This window comes from Lagenorhynchus albirostris, chromosome 4 (genome assembly GCF_949774975.1).
Source record: "Lagenorhynchus albirostris chromosome 4, mLagAlb1.1, whole genome shotgun sequence".
NCBI classification, from domain to species: Eukaryota; Metazoa; Chordata; class Mammalia; order Artiodactyla; family Delphinidae; genus Lagenorhynchus; species Lagenorhynchus albirostris.
The window spans coordinates 51,320,091-51,334,998 of NC_083098.1; the positions used below are offsets into that span (position 1 = coordinate 51,320,091).

General features: G+C 37.1%; 1 protein-coding gene across 1 annotated transcript; it reads right to left on the reverse strand.

Annotated features, from left to right (window-relative positions):
• Nucleotides 1-2,809: 2,809 nt before the first annotated feature.
• Nucleotides 2,810-14,529, reverse strand: AMBN (ameloblastin). Its single transcript, XM_060147245.1, has 11 exons — nucleotides 14,515-14,529; nucleotides 13,485-13,553; nucleotides 10,733-10,783; nucleotides 9,399-9,446; nucleotides 8,797-8,907; nucleotides 7,039-7,272; nucleotides 6,090-6,128; nucleotides 5,766-5,825; nucleotides 5,629-5,673; nucleotides 5,163-5,207; nucleotides 2,810-3,355 (listed from the first exon to the last, which is right to left on the reverse strand). The coding sequence occupies exons 1-11, from the start codon at nucleotides 14,527-14,529 to the stop codon at nucleotides 2,810-2,812; spliced, it is 1,263 nt and encodes a 420-aa protein (XP_060003228.1).
• Between the last annotated feature and the right edge of the window lie 379 nt (nucleotides 14,530-14,908).

Genomic DNA, 14,908 nt, shown 5'->3' on the forward strand with positions numbered 1-14,908 from the left:
GAGAATCAATTATATGACTACCTTATTTCTGATCAATTAATGGAGAGGAAAGAGTGTGTGTGTGGTTCATGGATTTCTATACTCAGGTATCAGCTGGAAGTGCACGGTTAATGCACCACAACCCCACTGAGTGGGCAGAATTTTAGTTTGTCTATTTTGTGTGGAAGGACAAATGGCCTGAGATATAGATCTATACAAACTCAGGGACAACACCAGATTGGTCAGCTGGTCAAGGACTTGGAAAGAGCAAGATTGGAAGATTACTAATAAGGCAGTCTAGAAGGCAGGCTATTTAAATAGAGGCTTCGGGATGGGATGCAGTAGGAAGATATTCATTTCACATATAAATTTCTGGTAGAGGGAAGCCATAGTAGAAGAAATTCTCAATAATTAAGATGGCTCCTCCTGTGGGCAACATTTAGCCTCTTTCCCTGACCACCTTGGTGTTTTCTCATGGACTGGTGTTTGAGGTGGCTATGGTGGCAGGGTATCAACAACTTGGTATCCCACCTTGTCAAAGTTGATCTAACTATTTACACAATTAAGTGCCCAGCCTGCTTTGAGCCCTTTATAGGACAACATTCATCAGAGAAACCAGCGTATGTGAGCTCATAAATGTATGCTCTGAATTACAAAGAAGGACGAAAAAGGTAGTGTGTGGAAGTGTGAATAGAAAAGCACAATTTCATCAGATGATGGGAAAATTCCATTTCTCCACTGTTACTGCTGCTGTTTTGCTTGGTTCTCCTTATGAAAATGATCAGTAGGAAAAGAAGGAAACTACTATGATTTAGCAATTTTATCTGTGTACTTTATCTCATTTAGTTCTCACAACAACCTTGTGAGGTGAGTTGGGTTGTAGCTCCAATTTGGAAATGAAAGCACAGGAGCAGAGAGATTAAGTCTTACTTCCAAAGACTCATAGATGATTAGATGTGATGTCAAGGTTTGAACACATATCTCTCTATATGTCTTTTACCATACTGCTTTCTTTTTTTTGATGTGGACCATTTTTAAAGTCTTTATTGAATTTGTAACAATACTGCTTCTGTTTTAGGTTTTGTATTTTTGGCCCCGAGGCATGTGGGATCTTAGCTCCTCGACCAGGGATCAAACCTGCACTCCCTGCATTGGAAGGCGAAGTCCTAACTACTGGACTGCCAGGGAAGTCCCCGTATTGCTTTTTAGGAGACTGTCTGGAGTGCTAAGGTGGGTCTCAGTGGGCATCTGCTGGCTACCATGGCAGTCATTCTGTTACACTTACACCTTTGCCAGAGCCACTATGGGACAAAAACTGAATTTGAATCTCCTACATCCTCTTCTGCTCTAGCCCATGGAGTAGGGGTGAGCAGAGCTCTGCCTGGAGAGAGCGAGAAAATAAGAGGTGGCTGCATGGTCCTGTTAAGGCTCCTGAAGTATCCCAGGTCAGGAGGCATCTCAGGGCTCTTTTCCTTGGCTGCATCTCCAAAATCTCCACAGGGCATGGAGGGGAATCTGAGCTCCATGGAGCCTAAGACCTGGGCTGGGCAACTTGGGAGGAAGTGGGGAGAATGGGGGAGGAGGCTCCTTTTTAGGGATGAGGCTAATTTTCAGATCTGGCCTTGGAACCTCTTAATTTAGGCAAATAGCCGTGACTGATATATACCTAGCTTTGGTGACAAGTAATGATCATTTTCTGGTTATCCTTTTCCCACATTATATTTCACAGAAATGAGCTAATTCTTACATGGTGCCCACATAACTCTTCTTGTGTTTCTTCCTCTTGGAGGCCTCATTCTACAGATGCTTTTGATACTGTTCTGAGAAAACTTATGTGATCCCTCCCATCCCCTCCCATGCTCCTAACCTTAGGCTGGAGACGCCCCTAATCTCCTCTGTGGTTCAAGAATACCCTGTACTTGGCCTTGTTATAGCACTTTCACATGTTTGCAGGTTTGGGAGTATCTATTTTGCAGTGTTGTTGTGAGATAATACATGTAAAGTACTCGGGCTTGGCCTAGAGTGGCTGTTTTTGTTATTACTGTGGTTGCTTGTCTGCTTGTCAATCATCCCTATTGAAAGCTCTGAGGGAAGGGGCTGTGTCACTGTTCCCTAGCACAGTGCCTAGGACATTGGTAGATACTCAATAAACTTTCCAGGAAAGAAAAATGAGTTGAATAAAATGGGTTAAAGAGTAGCAAATACAGGGGGTGAGTATGGTTTTCTTAATAGTTTGAATATATGTAAATAATAAGCGTATAATTTCTGATAGTTTCAGTGAGAAAAATTTTTATTTAAAATAGGCTAGATGCTTTTACTAGATTAAATAAAATACTCTACAAATGAGAGTTTTAAATCCAGTATACCAAACCCAGTAATACCAGTCAGGGCTTGTCCACCAATCCCCATTTAATAACGTTTAAATGAAATAACTTATAATTCTAAGAATATGTGCCTTTGCTTAGAGAAAAATTTCCAAAGCAATGTCACATTTCCTGGATATAACAGTGTCATGCTAGTAAGAGAAATTCTATAATGTCAAGACAGCTAAGAAATGGTGATTTTCAAATGCAGAGACCCTTAGACTTGCTCTGATGTTATTAATAGTATTTCTAAATCACAGAGACAGGCAACACATTTTATTTCAATAAGAGAATGAAAGCAAGAAGGGGACCTACACTATTTCTAGCCACTTATATTTATTAGTATGTGCTTAACACTTTTAATGCCTTTGCTGCAGAGGGTAATAAGTGTTTTCACAAAAAGATAGACTATTGGGACAAAGCTGGGAAGCTTGTGCATACAGTAAGTAGCTGATATCTCAAGGCTCTCAGGGCTCTTGGAAATGCCATGCATCATGCTTAATCTGGGGCTGCTGGGCCTTGTTTCCTGGCATCGATGTGTGCTGACTGTCAGGGGTCACTGTGGAATCCACGGTGGTTTCTTCCTGGAGACCCAGAGTTGTGGTCTCATCAGCACTGTAGGTCTCATAAACATCAGCTAATCCAGGGGTCATCAGTGGGTCTGCAGCTGCTGGGGTGACCCTGAGGGGTCCCCTGCTCTGCCCTGCAGGGCCTCTTGCTAGGTTGGGGATATTGCCTTTAGGATTAGCAAGAAGCCCTCCAAGGGCACCAGGTGCTAGCTCTGAAAGGAGAGCTGGGTTTTCCAGATCGGCTGGGTTGGCCTCTGACACAGGGGGGTCTTGTGCACCTCCTTCTCCCTTCTCCGGGCCTTTGGTTCCAGTGACTGGGGAGTCAAATTCCAGAGTAAAGTCCCCGCCCATGGCTGGATTGGGGGGCATCCCTCCAAGGCCGGGCCTCATGCCTCCAAATCCTGGGAACATGGCTCCATAGGCCATGGGGCCTCCTCTTCCTCCCTGGAAAAAAACATTTATCACATATTATTAACTATACGATGCCATTATACCTGTCAGATTCACTGAAAAACCATAAAAAACTGATAGGGAACAGAGAGTTGGCTGACAGCTTTGTGTAAGCACATTTCTCACTAAATTGACTTCTGTACTTTTCTGGGTGGGGACGCTCACTTCTTTGAAAGGGAGATGAAGACCCTTTGAATGCCTGCCGAAGGGTAAGAGGGAAAGAAGCAGGGAAGTAGGACAGAACCAAGTCTACAGGCAAAAGGTAGTTTGAATTTCATTTTAAGAAAACAATAAGCAGTTGAAAAGGGCAATACCATCATAAGACAAACAAAATCTGATGCATTCCTGAGTTTGTTGAGCAGAGTTTTGGAGGACATTGTCAGTATCATTTCTCAGTATCCCTCAAAATGAATGAAGCCCCATGTAATATTTTCTCTTTTGCTTTAAAAATTTTTCCTTCCTTCCTTCTCTACTTCCTTCCTTCTTCCCTCCCTCCCTCCCTCTGGAGAAACAGAAATATTTTCTTCCTGTGGACAGTTAAAATTCTAGAACTGACCATGTGTCCTTTTTTCCTTTGTTGTGAAAAATTTCAGGACCAAATCTTGGGCTTCTTACAGCAAGTGTGCAGGGCTTTGTAACTTGCATATCTGTATTCTCATTTCCTCATTTTAAATTCTATCTTCAATTTTTTGGTTATATTTATTGTGTTTTTCATAAGCTACAGAAAAATCTTTTAAGAATGAGGCAAAATATAAATTAATTAAAATTCTAAAATAATAATTAACACACTTGAATTTTCAACCCGTTTCGTTGGTGTTATGTAGAGTCAGTACTTTTTCCTCTTATCTTCTCCTGGCTCTCCACTCGCAGATTTTCCCATCATCTCCTCCAGGGATGGCACTGTGAACCCCTGGGCTGCTACCTTTATCACATGATTTTCACATTTTCTGCCCCTGTATCTATTTTTTCCACTGACTAGACTGTGAACTCCCTGAGATCAGGAACCTTATCTTATTTATCTTGCCTCCATAGGATCTTTTTATGTGTCTCACTCACAGAAGGCACTCAATAATGTTGAGATTCAAGTTTTCTTCAGTGATAGCATGTTTACATGTATTTATTAACTCAGTAGGATCCGTAGTTGATAATGATTTGTTAATTCAGTATGGTTTTGTTTTGTTTTGCTTTGTGCTCTAACAGATTTAACGTAGAAATTTCTGAGGGAAAAAAGTCCAGTTGTGTGAGTCTATTGATCTCAAATTTTAAAGTTGTAATATGCATAGATAATGATAAGAGAATAAGAATACACTTGACTTACATTGTTAATGTACTTTGAATTTTACAATAATCAAATTTTAAACTTGGTTAATTTTGTTTCTTTTTGATCTCTCAATTTTGAGGTCTAAATGATTTGCAATTTTGTTGAATTTGTTATTTTGAGGGGTTAAGTGGTCTGAGAAGTAACGGGAACTTCATGAACCATGTGTATCTTTTTTGGTTTGAAGCGTTTGCTGTTCAATAATGGTGGCTTTTCAAGAGAGGTTTCTCCTGTTCTCATATTCAAGAAATGGGGCAAAATCCTATGTGCAAGAATGGTCATCACTCAGAAACGACTATATGGGAAATGTGATGAAATCTTTGCATACTGCTTCAGAATCAAGCTTTCGGTTTTGGAGTGGAACAACTTGAGTCCCATGTTGTATATTCAGCTATATTCAGGGCCAACACCTCTTGCAGCCAGTCATCTGTGACTGTTCTCCCTTGGCCACTATTTTAAGAAGACTTTGAAGACATTACTCACAGCCATTTCTTCTGAGCTCATGATGCCAAGTCTGGCAGGAGCGTTCTGTTCAAAAAGAAACACAGCATCATATTATGAGCCAGCTGACTCCTATTATCTTTGTAACTACTCAAGACAAAGTTAAAAGTCATTTAGTCTTTCTTTAAAACTTAATACTGTGTCCAGAGGCAGGGTAAAGTGGAGAGATGAATCATTATTAAATAAATGTAGCCAATTTGGATAATTAAGATAGAAAATTGACCTTTTCTTTAATGCCACTGTGTGTGTGTGTGTGTGTGTGTGTGTGTGTGTGTTTGTATGCCTGGCCAGAATTATCCAAATAGGAAGTGTGCCTCCTTGCCATTTCAGTTGCTAACTTAGGCATTCAGAGAATATGGAATCTATTGTTTGAGGCCTAGATTTTATAATATTATCTCTTAAGAAAACATTTAATTAAAATGATACTTTTTATAGGATAAAGACTTACCAATTGATTTGCTCCATAGGACATGTAAAATATTCCTGGATAAAGCTAAATATAAATACAATAATCATCACAAAATGCATTTCCCAAGAGAAAAACTTTTAAGTAAATCACAGAGAAGTGGTATTAAAAAAGCTTACTGGAGGTGGTTTATTTTGTGGCACTGGTCCCAGAGATATCAAACGGGCTATTGGAAACATCTTTAAGTGGTAGAAAGAGAATAAGCAATTCATATATGCTATAACACAGGCAAACCTCCCATTACGGCCATTTCTAGGAATTATATGAAACTTATTTTCAGATGGATTACTATGATAAACAAGTATTTAATACTTAAGCAAACAAAGGAACCCATTATATTTCATATTTATGGATAAATGGGGCAATTAAAATTTTTTACTCTCCTTTCTTGAAGTATAGAGATGTATTTCCCAAGAAAGTGTCTGACTGAGATTTGTACTTACCGATGGATCTTGTGGATCAGCAAAATTCATTCCTGGCAACTGCATTACAGATAAATATTAAAATTACTGAACAATTAAAATAGACGAAGTGAACTTAAAATGTTCTTATCTTATTTACGATTATGATAAAACAATCTAAAATGAATTTCCTTGTTTTTACTTTCATTTCGCCTCTGAGGGTACAACCAAAGAGATTACAGTTGCCCTTTACTAACATGACTCAAGTGCACAGAGAGGAGATGGGGCATGTCTGTCATGAGTTTGCTTTGTTTTGCAGAATAGAAAGTAATGAATTTTGGAATCAGAGCATGCCAGATTGATTTGAATGCTGGCTGTGCCACTTAATTTTTGTGTAATACTGGGAAAATTTTATAACCTCTTAAAATATGTCTTTTTAAAAAAGGATGATAATATCTATCTTCATAGGATTGGAGTCAGGATGGTATGTGGGGATGTTAAATGCCTGCAGCATACTAGTTACATGATACCTTCCTTTTCTGTCCATTGCTCTTTTCTCAATATTATTACCTGATACTTTTGCCTGATTGTCTTCTCTATTACCAGATAGAGAAATAATAATGCAAAAATACTATCTGCAATGCTGAGGGATCAATCACTTTTCTCAGTCCTTCCAACATTGAAAAAAGCCTGATGATAAGAAGCCTGGAATTCTCTGGGCTGTCCTATTTCCTCTGAAAGCTTTCATCTTTTGTAACTAAGAAACCAATTTTACAGGAACAGGATCTTTTAGAATCCATGCCCCATCTCAGATGGCAAAGGGCAGGAATAGATATTTATATTCTACTCCCAGATATGTCAATTGCTCAAAAACATTTGTATTTTCGTGCATTATGCCCAAAGCTCTGATTATTTAAATGTGCTCTGCAAATCGATTTTCTTTCACTAAGTTAATGGACGATCCAGATCTGACTTCAGAGAAAAGAATTACCTCGGTCTTTGATGGCTTTTCTGATGGTGCCACCTGTTGAATCATTGGCCCCTCTGATTGCTGCAAGGGTGGATGTCCCGGGTAAATCGGAGGCTGAGGTATTCCCTTCTGGACTGTGTTCTGGACGGAGGTTACAACGGTGGGCTGGAGGAAAGGTTTCTGTCCTGGCTGTGGAGGCTGCAGGGATGGCTGCGATGGGAGAGGTGGGGGATGCACAGGCAAAGAATATTCATACTGCAGAGAAATTTGAAAGGAGCGTCAGGAAGTGATGGCTCACTGAACTGTGGTGTCTGACAAAGCAAAAGGGCTTGAGGAACTTTCTACTTGGAAGAGAGTCTAGGAGACTTGTCTTGAAGATGTGTTCCATAGGAAGCAATGATTCACTTAAAGTCAGTGTTTTTGGGAGCAGTCTGGTAGGTGTTTACCTCCCCTACTTCCTTTGGGACTATGACTGCGCATGAAGATGGAAAGCTATATGAACTTCTGGGTAGACTGAGCCGTTTCGTCCTCTGGGTTCCCACAGCTGCCTCTATGTATCTCTATTTTAACACTCTCTCACTGGATTACAATTACTCCTGATAAAGCTTTGTCCCTTGGTCAGCTGACAGAGAATAATGTCTTATTTATCTTTATAGCCCCAGGACTTAACATAGGTCCTAATAAGTGACTGGCACAGGTTAGATAATATATTTTTTGAGTTAATGAAAGGAGAAAGGGTAATTAAATAAAATACCAATCAAATTCTTACATCATGAGTTCATTTTGGAAATAATCAAGTGGAGAAAGAATCACCATTAACATAATTTACTGTCCCACTAAATGTGGCTTTAAAAACAAAAAAACAAAAAATAAACAAAAAAGAAGTCTCACAACAATCTGGCTGTGCTTCATCTCTTCAACCATTGCCCATCTCTAAACTCCTGGGCTTTCATTACTTGTACCTCATTCATTACTTATACCTCACAACTTAGCACCCTGTAATATGTTGTCTTGTCTTATCCCCTAATCAGATGTGAAATTTTGTAAGCTTTGAAGGCATTCTTAAACACCTTCACTTTCATTTCCAATCTACCATTTGGTTTATGTATTTGTTAGGTATCTAATAAATAATGATTAACTGACTGATGTATTTATTAATTGCTTAGGGTTTATGATTTTTTTTTTTCCAGTACGCGGGCCTCTCACTGCTGTGGCCTCTCCCGTTGCGGAGCACAGGCTCCGGACGCGCAGGCTCAGCGGCCATGGCTCACGGGCTCAGCTGCTCCACGGCATGTGGGGATCTTCCCGGACTGGCGCACGAACACGTGTCCCCTGCATCGGCAGGCGGACTCCCAACCACTGCGCCACCAGGGAAGCCCTATGATGTTTTAACTAGGAATGTTTGGCATCATTTTAAATGTGTCTTTTAGTAATTATTTAAGGAATCTTGACTGAAATCAGAATTTTCCAGGATATAGCCTGCTTTCATTTTCAGGCTAGTTTATTTATTGTTCATATCTTTAACATAGGTATCTATGTTTTGGAAGCCATATCTTCCTATTTGAAGTAAATATACAAATGGGTTGCAAATTTGGACCATTTTATTTTAAATTTTCCTAAGTACTAAAAACAGTTATAGGTTTTGATTTATTGTTATTTGGAAAATTTTTTATTCATTACTGTTACCTGTCTGTGGTTACTATATGACAACTTAGAGAAGGCAAGCAGGAGAATATTTTAAAGCTTGAAGTTTCAGACACATTAATGCAATTAACTTACCTGTTGAGTTTCATGTTCCCTTGGTCTCATCCACGGGAGAGAGGAATGTGGTGGGAGGAGACCATGCATCCACAAAGAATTAAATGATTTCCCAAAGCCAAATCTTGAATACTAAAGACATGGAGAAAAAAAGTATGCTTATATTTCAGTGTTTTCTTAAACTTGGTTTCCATTTTCTAAAAAATCCAAAAAAAGTATAGAAATAGCAAAAATTAGAGTGTTATTGGTTAATTTAATGTGGCTAGGTTAAGTCTTCCAATAGACTTGCTTTTTATTCTGAGCCAATCTGACATATTCCCATAAACTTCTTTGAGATTTTGCTTTTTTAAGCATTCATATTTTGGGCTGCATAATAAAATTAATAATACAAAAAGGAATTTTTTTCTTACTAAAGAAAATTCAACATTATTTTTATTTTCTCCTACCATCCCATCCTAGGTCCTTATTTTGTTTTAGGTTATCTCAATTACTCATTTGCTTTTTCAGTATTTAGGATATTGTTTATTCACAAACAAATTTTATGAATTACAGTGCTGCTGCTAATATCACTACCACCAACACCATGAATATTTGCAATAAGAATTATTTGAAAATAAGGTTACCTGAGAAAGCATGTTTAATCCCTGCAAACTTCCCAACTGTCTCATTGTCTATCAAGGAAAAAAAAATGTGGGTTAGTGTTTTTCACATATGTTCCTTTTGTGTATGACACAATTGATTTTCAACATATGGTAGTATTAGCACAAAGTTTGGGGTGGGTCAATTTGAATAAAATAAGAGACACAAATCATCACTAAAAAGTAGAAATGTTAAATGTGATTCTGCCATTGTTGTTATCATTGCTATTAAAATAGTGAGCTTGCTTTTCATCATTAATTAAAAGAGAGAAAATATCATTTAAGTGGAGGTCATATTGAAACATGGGAAAATAGTTCATTGAATTGAAATATCAATATAATCACGAGGACATTGTCTCATTGACTCTTTTTTCCCCCATTTAACTTACTTTGCCTTTTATAAATCCAGCCCGAAGAGGAATTTGAAAAAACAGGCAAACAAACCAAGCAAATTAAAACAAAACAACCCTACCTCCTTCCCAAGTAAAAGTTCTCAAAATAATAAATATAAAAAACACGGGGGAAAATGGTAAGTATCTAGATAGATGGTCAAGAATGCTGCCAATTCAACAGAAAGTCAATTTCATTTTTCCTGGGAAGAGGTTTAGAGTGCTTTGCGTTAAGTTTAAGCTAGAAAGTAAGAAAAAAAAAACAAAACTCAGTGAAATTAACTTCATTTTGAAATAAGCTTCTAGCACAAAGTATCGATTGCCCTCAGACTGTCATGATATAAATAAATTTTGCAAGGCCTTGTGAAAAATTTGTAATCTCATAAATATTTTTCTATTCATAACTGTTTATATTTTTTACTGATATCTGCAACATTTCTATTTTGCGGGGGTTTTCTAGACAGAGTATATGTTAGGTATAAGAACTGCAATAAGACAGAGGCTATGCAGGAGGCACTATAGTATAGTGTTAATGCTATTTACAGTCCTCATAAACAATTACATTTTGTAAGATAAACTTTCCTCATGGGAACTTTATCATATGCTATATGGAGAAGGAACTATGTATAAGCCATTTGTGACTTCAGAATAATGTGTTTCAATTAATGTATATATATGTATTAGGTATTAAATATTAGTACTGCTTTGATCACACACAGATGATGTTCTAAAGACCAAAACAACTGAAAATTTAAAATTGCAGTAAAATTATAAGATGAGGCTCTAATAAATGTCATAAACTTCTCTAGAACTGCGCAGGAGGACAGCCACTGACTTCTGGCCAGGAAAACTGAGAAACAGCCCATGTATTTCTCTTATGAAGAACATACCAATGTAAAGATTATATGTAAATACTCTAACAATACATACCTCAAGGCTCAAACTAGCCATGCCTGGTGTCCCAGGTTGCTGAGGAAACACCTAAATGGAAATAAAAATAATTTTGAATTTTCTTTGATGAGAAACTTCATTACACACTGAAAATAGAAAGCCACGCATATACATAAGGGCCAGCTAATGTTGGTTTATTACCCAAATGACTTGAGCTTTTGGGTAGAATGAAGAAGAACTTAAATTGTTTGGAGTATTAACATAATATTAAAATTTATTTTTTTGGCTGCACCGCACGGCTTGTGGGATCCTAGTTCCCTGACCAGGGACTGAAGCCAGGCCCTTGGCAGTGAAAGCATGGAATCCTAACCACTGGACCACCAGGGAATTCCTAATATTTAATAAGTTTGCTCCCACATGAATCATCTACCCTTTATCTACATCTTAATGCTATATTGCTTTAAAAGCAAAATTTGATTTAGTTTGAAAGTTATGTTGAAAACAGATGAGAAGTAAAAGAAACAAAATAGAAAACTAATAACTCAACTTAAATATTATCACATAGAAAAGCAAAGGGAACAAACTCGAACTCAGTTTTCTTGTGTGTTTGACAAATCTACATACCTGGTTTGTGGAACGTGGTGTGGGATCATGGCATTCAGCAAAACCATGTGTAAAACCTAACTTGCCTCCCATTCAAAGGGCTTCAACAAATCCTCCATCATCTTTAGTGAAAGATTATTATTTTTTAAATGTTTTTTCTTTTTTTGTTTTTATTTTTATTGTGAAAGATTATGTATAAACCTGTTGATCTGTGTTTATATTTTTGGGATCATATAAAAGGCATTTTTTCTGAAATAAAAGGTATTCTAGTACCAAGTACTATTATACTTACTGTGTTCATTTAAAAGTTGTTAAAAAAATATAGCTATATTTACAGCTAGGTTTTTAAACTGTAAGATATTTTCCTTTCTAAGCCAATCCTTATTAATATGCATGAATACAAGTGGGGGAAAAAACCAGAGAATGGAAGAGAAGAGTAACAATTAGAGTAAATTGGATTTTAAGGGGTTTTTGTTCTTTGGATATTCTTACATCTAGGGTCAAGGGGTTTTAATGCCTTACTTCCTTCATTTAAACCACAGGTATTTTTGGAGTCTTCACGAAATATATTGGGATTATTTTTCCTTTGTGAGGAAGTTCAGGAATATTTTTCTGAGCATATGTTATTTGTCTCCACGTCCTACATTTTTATACAGGTAAAATCCCACCTTCTGGGTCATGGTGCAAATTTCTTCAAATAATGCAGTTTTGCAAGTGGATAGAAGGGAAGGAGTTATAAATGTGTAGCAAATACTCCAAGTAGAGAAAGAGGTTACCTTTGTAGACAAAAAGAGTGATATGTGTATGTGTGTGGTGAGAAAATTGTTTGGAATTTGAGGGGATGTGAGAGTAGAGCCTTCTTTCCTCCTGTTAGTCAGTACAAAAGTAAGGTAACTGGGATAGATTCGACTACAGGACAAAGTACACTTTGTTTCTATTTGATCCAAGTCATGAATTAATGAGCAATATTTACAGGAATGCAGATAGACAGAGGATATCTTTCCCAGGAGGAAGTAAAAGGAGAAGAACATCTGATTTGGCAGTTGGCAATCTTAAGCCATCGTCCTCTTGCTCAGAGTGGACCTGACTGACACAGGTGTGGACCATTGTAAGTTCCAAGAGTGTTAAGGTGTTAGACTGATGGTGGATGGCTGAGGTGACCCCAATGTCAGTATCATACAAAGGTAAGCTAAGGTGGCAGCTTTAATTTTTCTTTCATTTAAAATTCATGTTGAGTAATGTAAAAGAAACTCTTTTTATCTGTAAAATGGAGGTTTTCATCCTAGCAGTCAGTTTTCATCCCCCTTTTTTGAAATGTTTTAACTTTAAGAAGCTCAAATGGCTACTCCTTTGTCTCAAGGAACTTAACTATTTAAAGTTCATTTAAGACCACCTATAAGCTCCTCAAGACAAGAGACCACGTCACATTTAATTTCACATCTCCAGTGCCAGCACATTGCTGGATACACTGCAGGTGCTCGGTCAATATTTGTCAAATGCATGAAGCAACTGAATAATGTCTTTGTGTAAACAGAATCACATGATATTGGCTGGAGTAGTTCAGTGCTCAAAGGATTGTATTCATATGAAATCATCTCAATATATGATGGAATGTACCAGGTGCAGGACTGTAACATACAAGTAGCCAATTGCATGGCGTGTTTTAATTTAAGAAACTTCAGTGCTTAGTCACACAGTATCTCCCTATAAGACAAATTTGTTGGTTAATTACTAGCTTCAAATGGAATTACTTAGCTCAGTTTTGTAACCATAGTAATTTGGCTAATGTTGTTCTTTTAAAAATGAAGAAGAAAACGTACTTTACTTTATTGGAGAAATTTCCTCTTTCCATTTTGATTTCATAATGGTTGCAGGTAATTGATAATAAATTTGTGCTGTGACATTGTTGGAGACCACATACATCTTTTAACTTTGAGTGAATGGAATAAGATGTAGAAGTTGTCTTTGGAAAATTTAAAATATCTTTTTGTATAACAAAATTTTATATTTGGCTTACTGCTTTTGGATTATAAGGGCTGACATCTGGGCACCTGACTTTTGACTCAGTAGGAAGATACCACTGGATTAATCCCAATGAGTCCAATTATGGACACTCAGCCACTTCCTTCAGTGTTGTTTGGTGTCTGGCAATGTCTCTACTAGGGTACCCTCTAGAAGACTGACTTACCGGCACTGCAGAACTCATTTTCAGGAGGCACAGGATCAGTATCATGTCCTTCATTTTGAAAAGTGGGATCTGAAACAGAGTTGCATTGGAGAATCAAATCGGATGAATTTTTATTTCAGAATGGCTAAAAGACAATATTTCCATGAGCTCTTTGCTCTTCCAAAATGACTAGGTTCAAAACAAAATAAAACAAAACCAAAACAGATAAATGTTGCTAAACAACTGATTTTTATTTATTAGTTTTTGGAATGAATTGACGAGCAATTAAAAAATCTCTAAGTACTTTTTTTTTTACAGAGCTACCACCTAAATGAACATGTGGGAACACTTCCATGAATATTTAATTTCATTTCATAAATGCAAATGAATTAAATTAAATTCATTAAAATTTTAAATGTGAAATGTTCCACTATGTGAAATGTTGGTCTATTAAGTATGACTCACAGGAATTTTTACTTTGTTTCCCTCCAGAATAAATTTTGAAATGCATTTTAAATGTAATACAACCAACAGTCATTTCATAACAAACCTTTATATGCAGATATAAAGGGTATACTATTCTATGTTTAGGTTAGCCAGGAAACCATGCCAATAATTATCATTTAAAAATAAAATTTAACTAAATATTTTAATTTCCTTTGATATTAGTGGAAAATATGTCTCAAAATTGAGTTTTCCTCTTTCTAAAATGAATTATCTCTTCAGTTTATTCTATAAGTCCAGAAGGCACTTTACTCTCACATGAACAGAAATCTGACTAGTCAAGAGATTTGCTCAACTTCTAATACTTTTCCAAATTAGGTACTGTCACTAACAATCATAAATAGTAAAAAAAGTCTATAGGCAAGTCTTTTTGTCCTTAGCTGAAAGGGTATTAGGCAGGTCTCCTCTGGAACATGCTAATAATGTTTCACAATAAGCTATTATTCAGCTTCTGGTGACAAATGAAGATAAATCCTCTTTATAAAAGCTGCCTGGAGATAGGAAAAAAGAACAGGAATCACATGGAAATCATAAAATCACATTTTACCTTCAATGCTGGCATGCACTGTGCTCTCAGGGCCTGGTGATGCCAACCAAGATAGTTCTAAGAAAAGAAGATTAAAATTTTTTTCTGGACTGTGCCTGAGACTCACTCTGTATCCCTCATTCAGGGAAGACCTGAAACCTTTATTTAAAGTGCCAAGTGCCAATCCACCAATCAAAGTAAAGCTAAATGGGGGGAAAAAATCACAACTCTGCTCCTGCAATTAGCCCACACCCTTTTATTTCATGCAAGGACATTGGCCCAGTAGAGTCTCATTATTTTTAATTGTAACTCAACCCCTGTATTTATTCAGAGAACTTGATTGCAGAGAAGACACTGAAGGAATAATAAACATAAACTCTGAAGACAATGGTTTTGGTGAGCTGGGGGAAATATA

Coding starts and splice junctions, on each gene's coding strand:
- AMBN (XM_060147245.1), bottom strand. Junction 9,447..10,732: donor TGGCTAGTTTGAGCCTTGAG/GTATGTATTGTT, acceptor TTTCCTTGATAG/ACAATGAGACAGTTGGGAAG. Junction 8,908..9,398: donor GATTAAACATGCTTTCTCAG/GTAACCTTATTT, acceptor CCATGTCTTTAG/TATTCAAGATTTGGCTTTGG.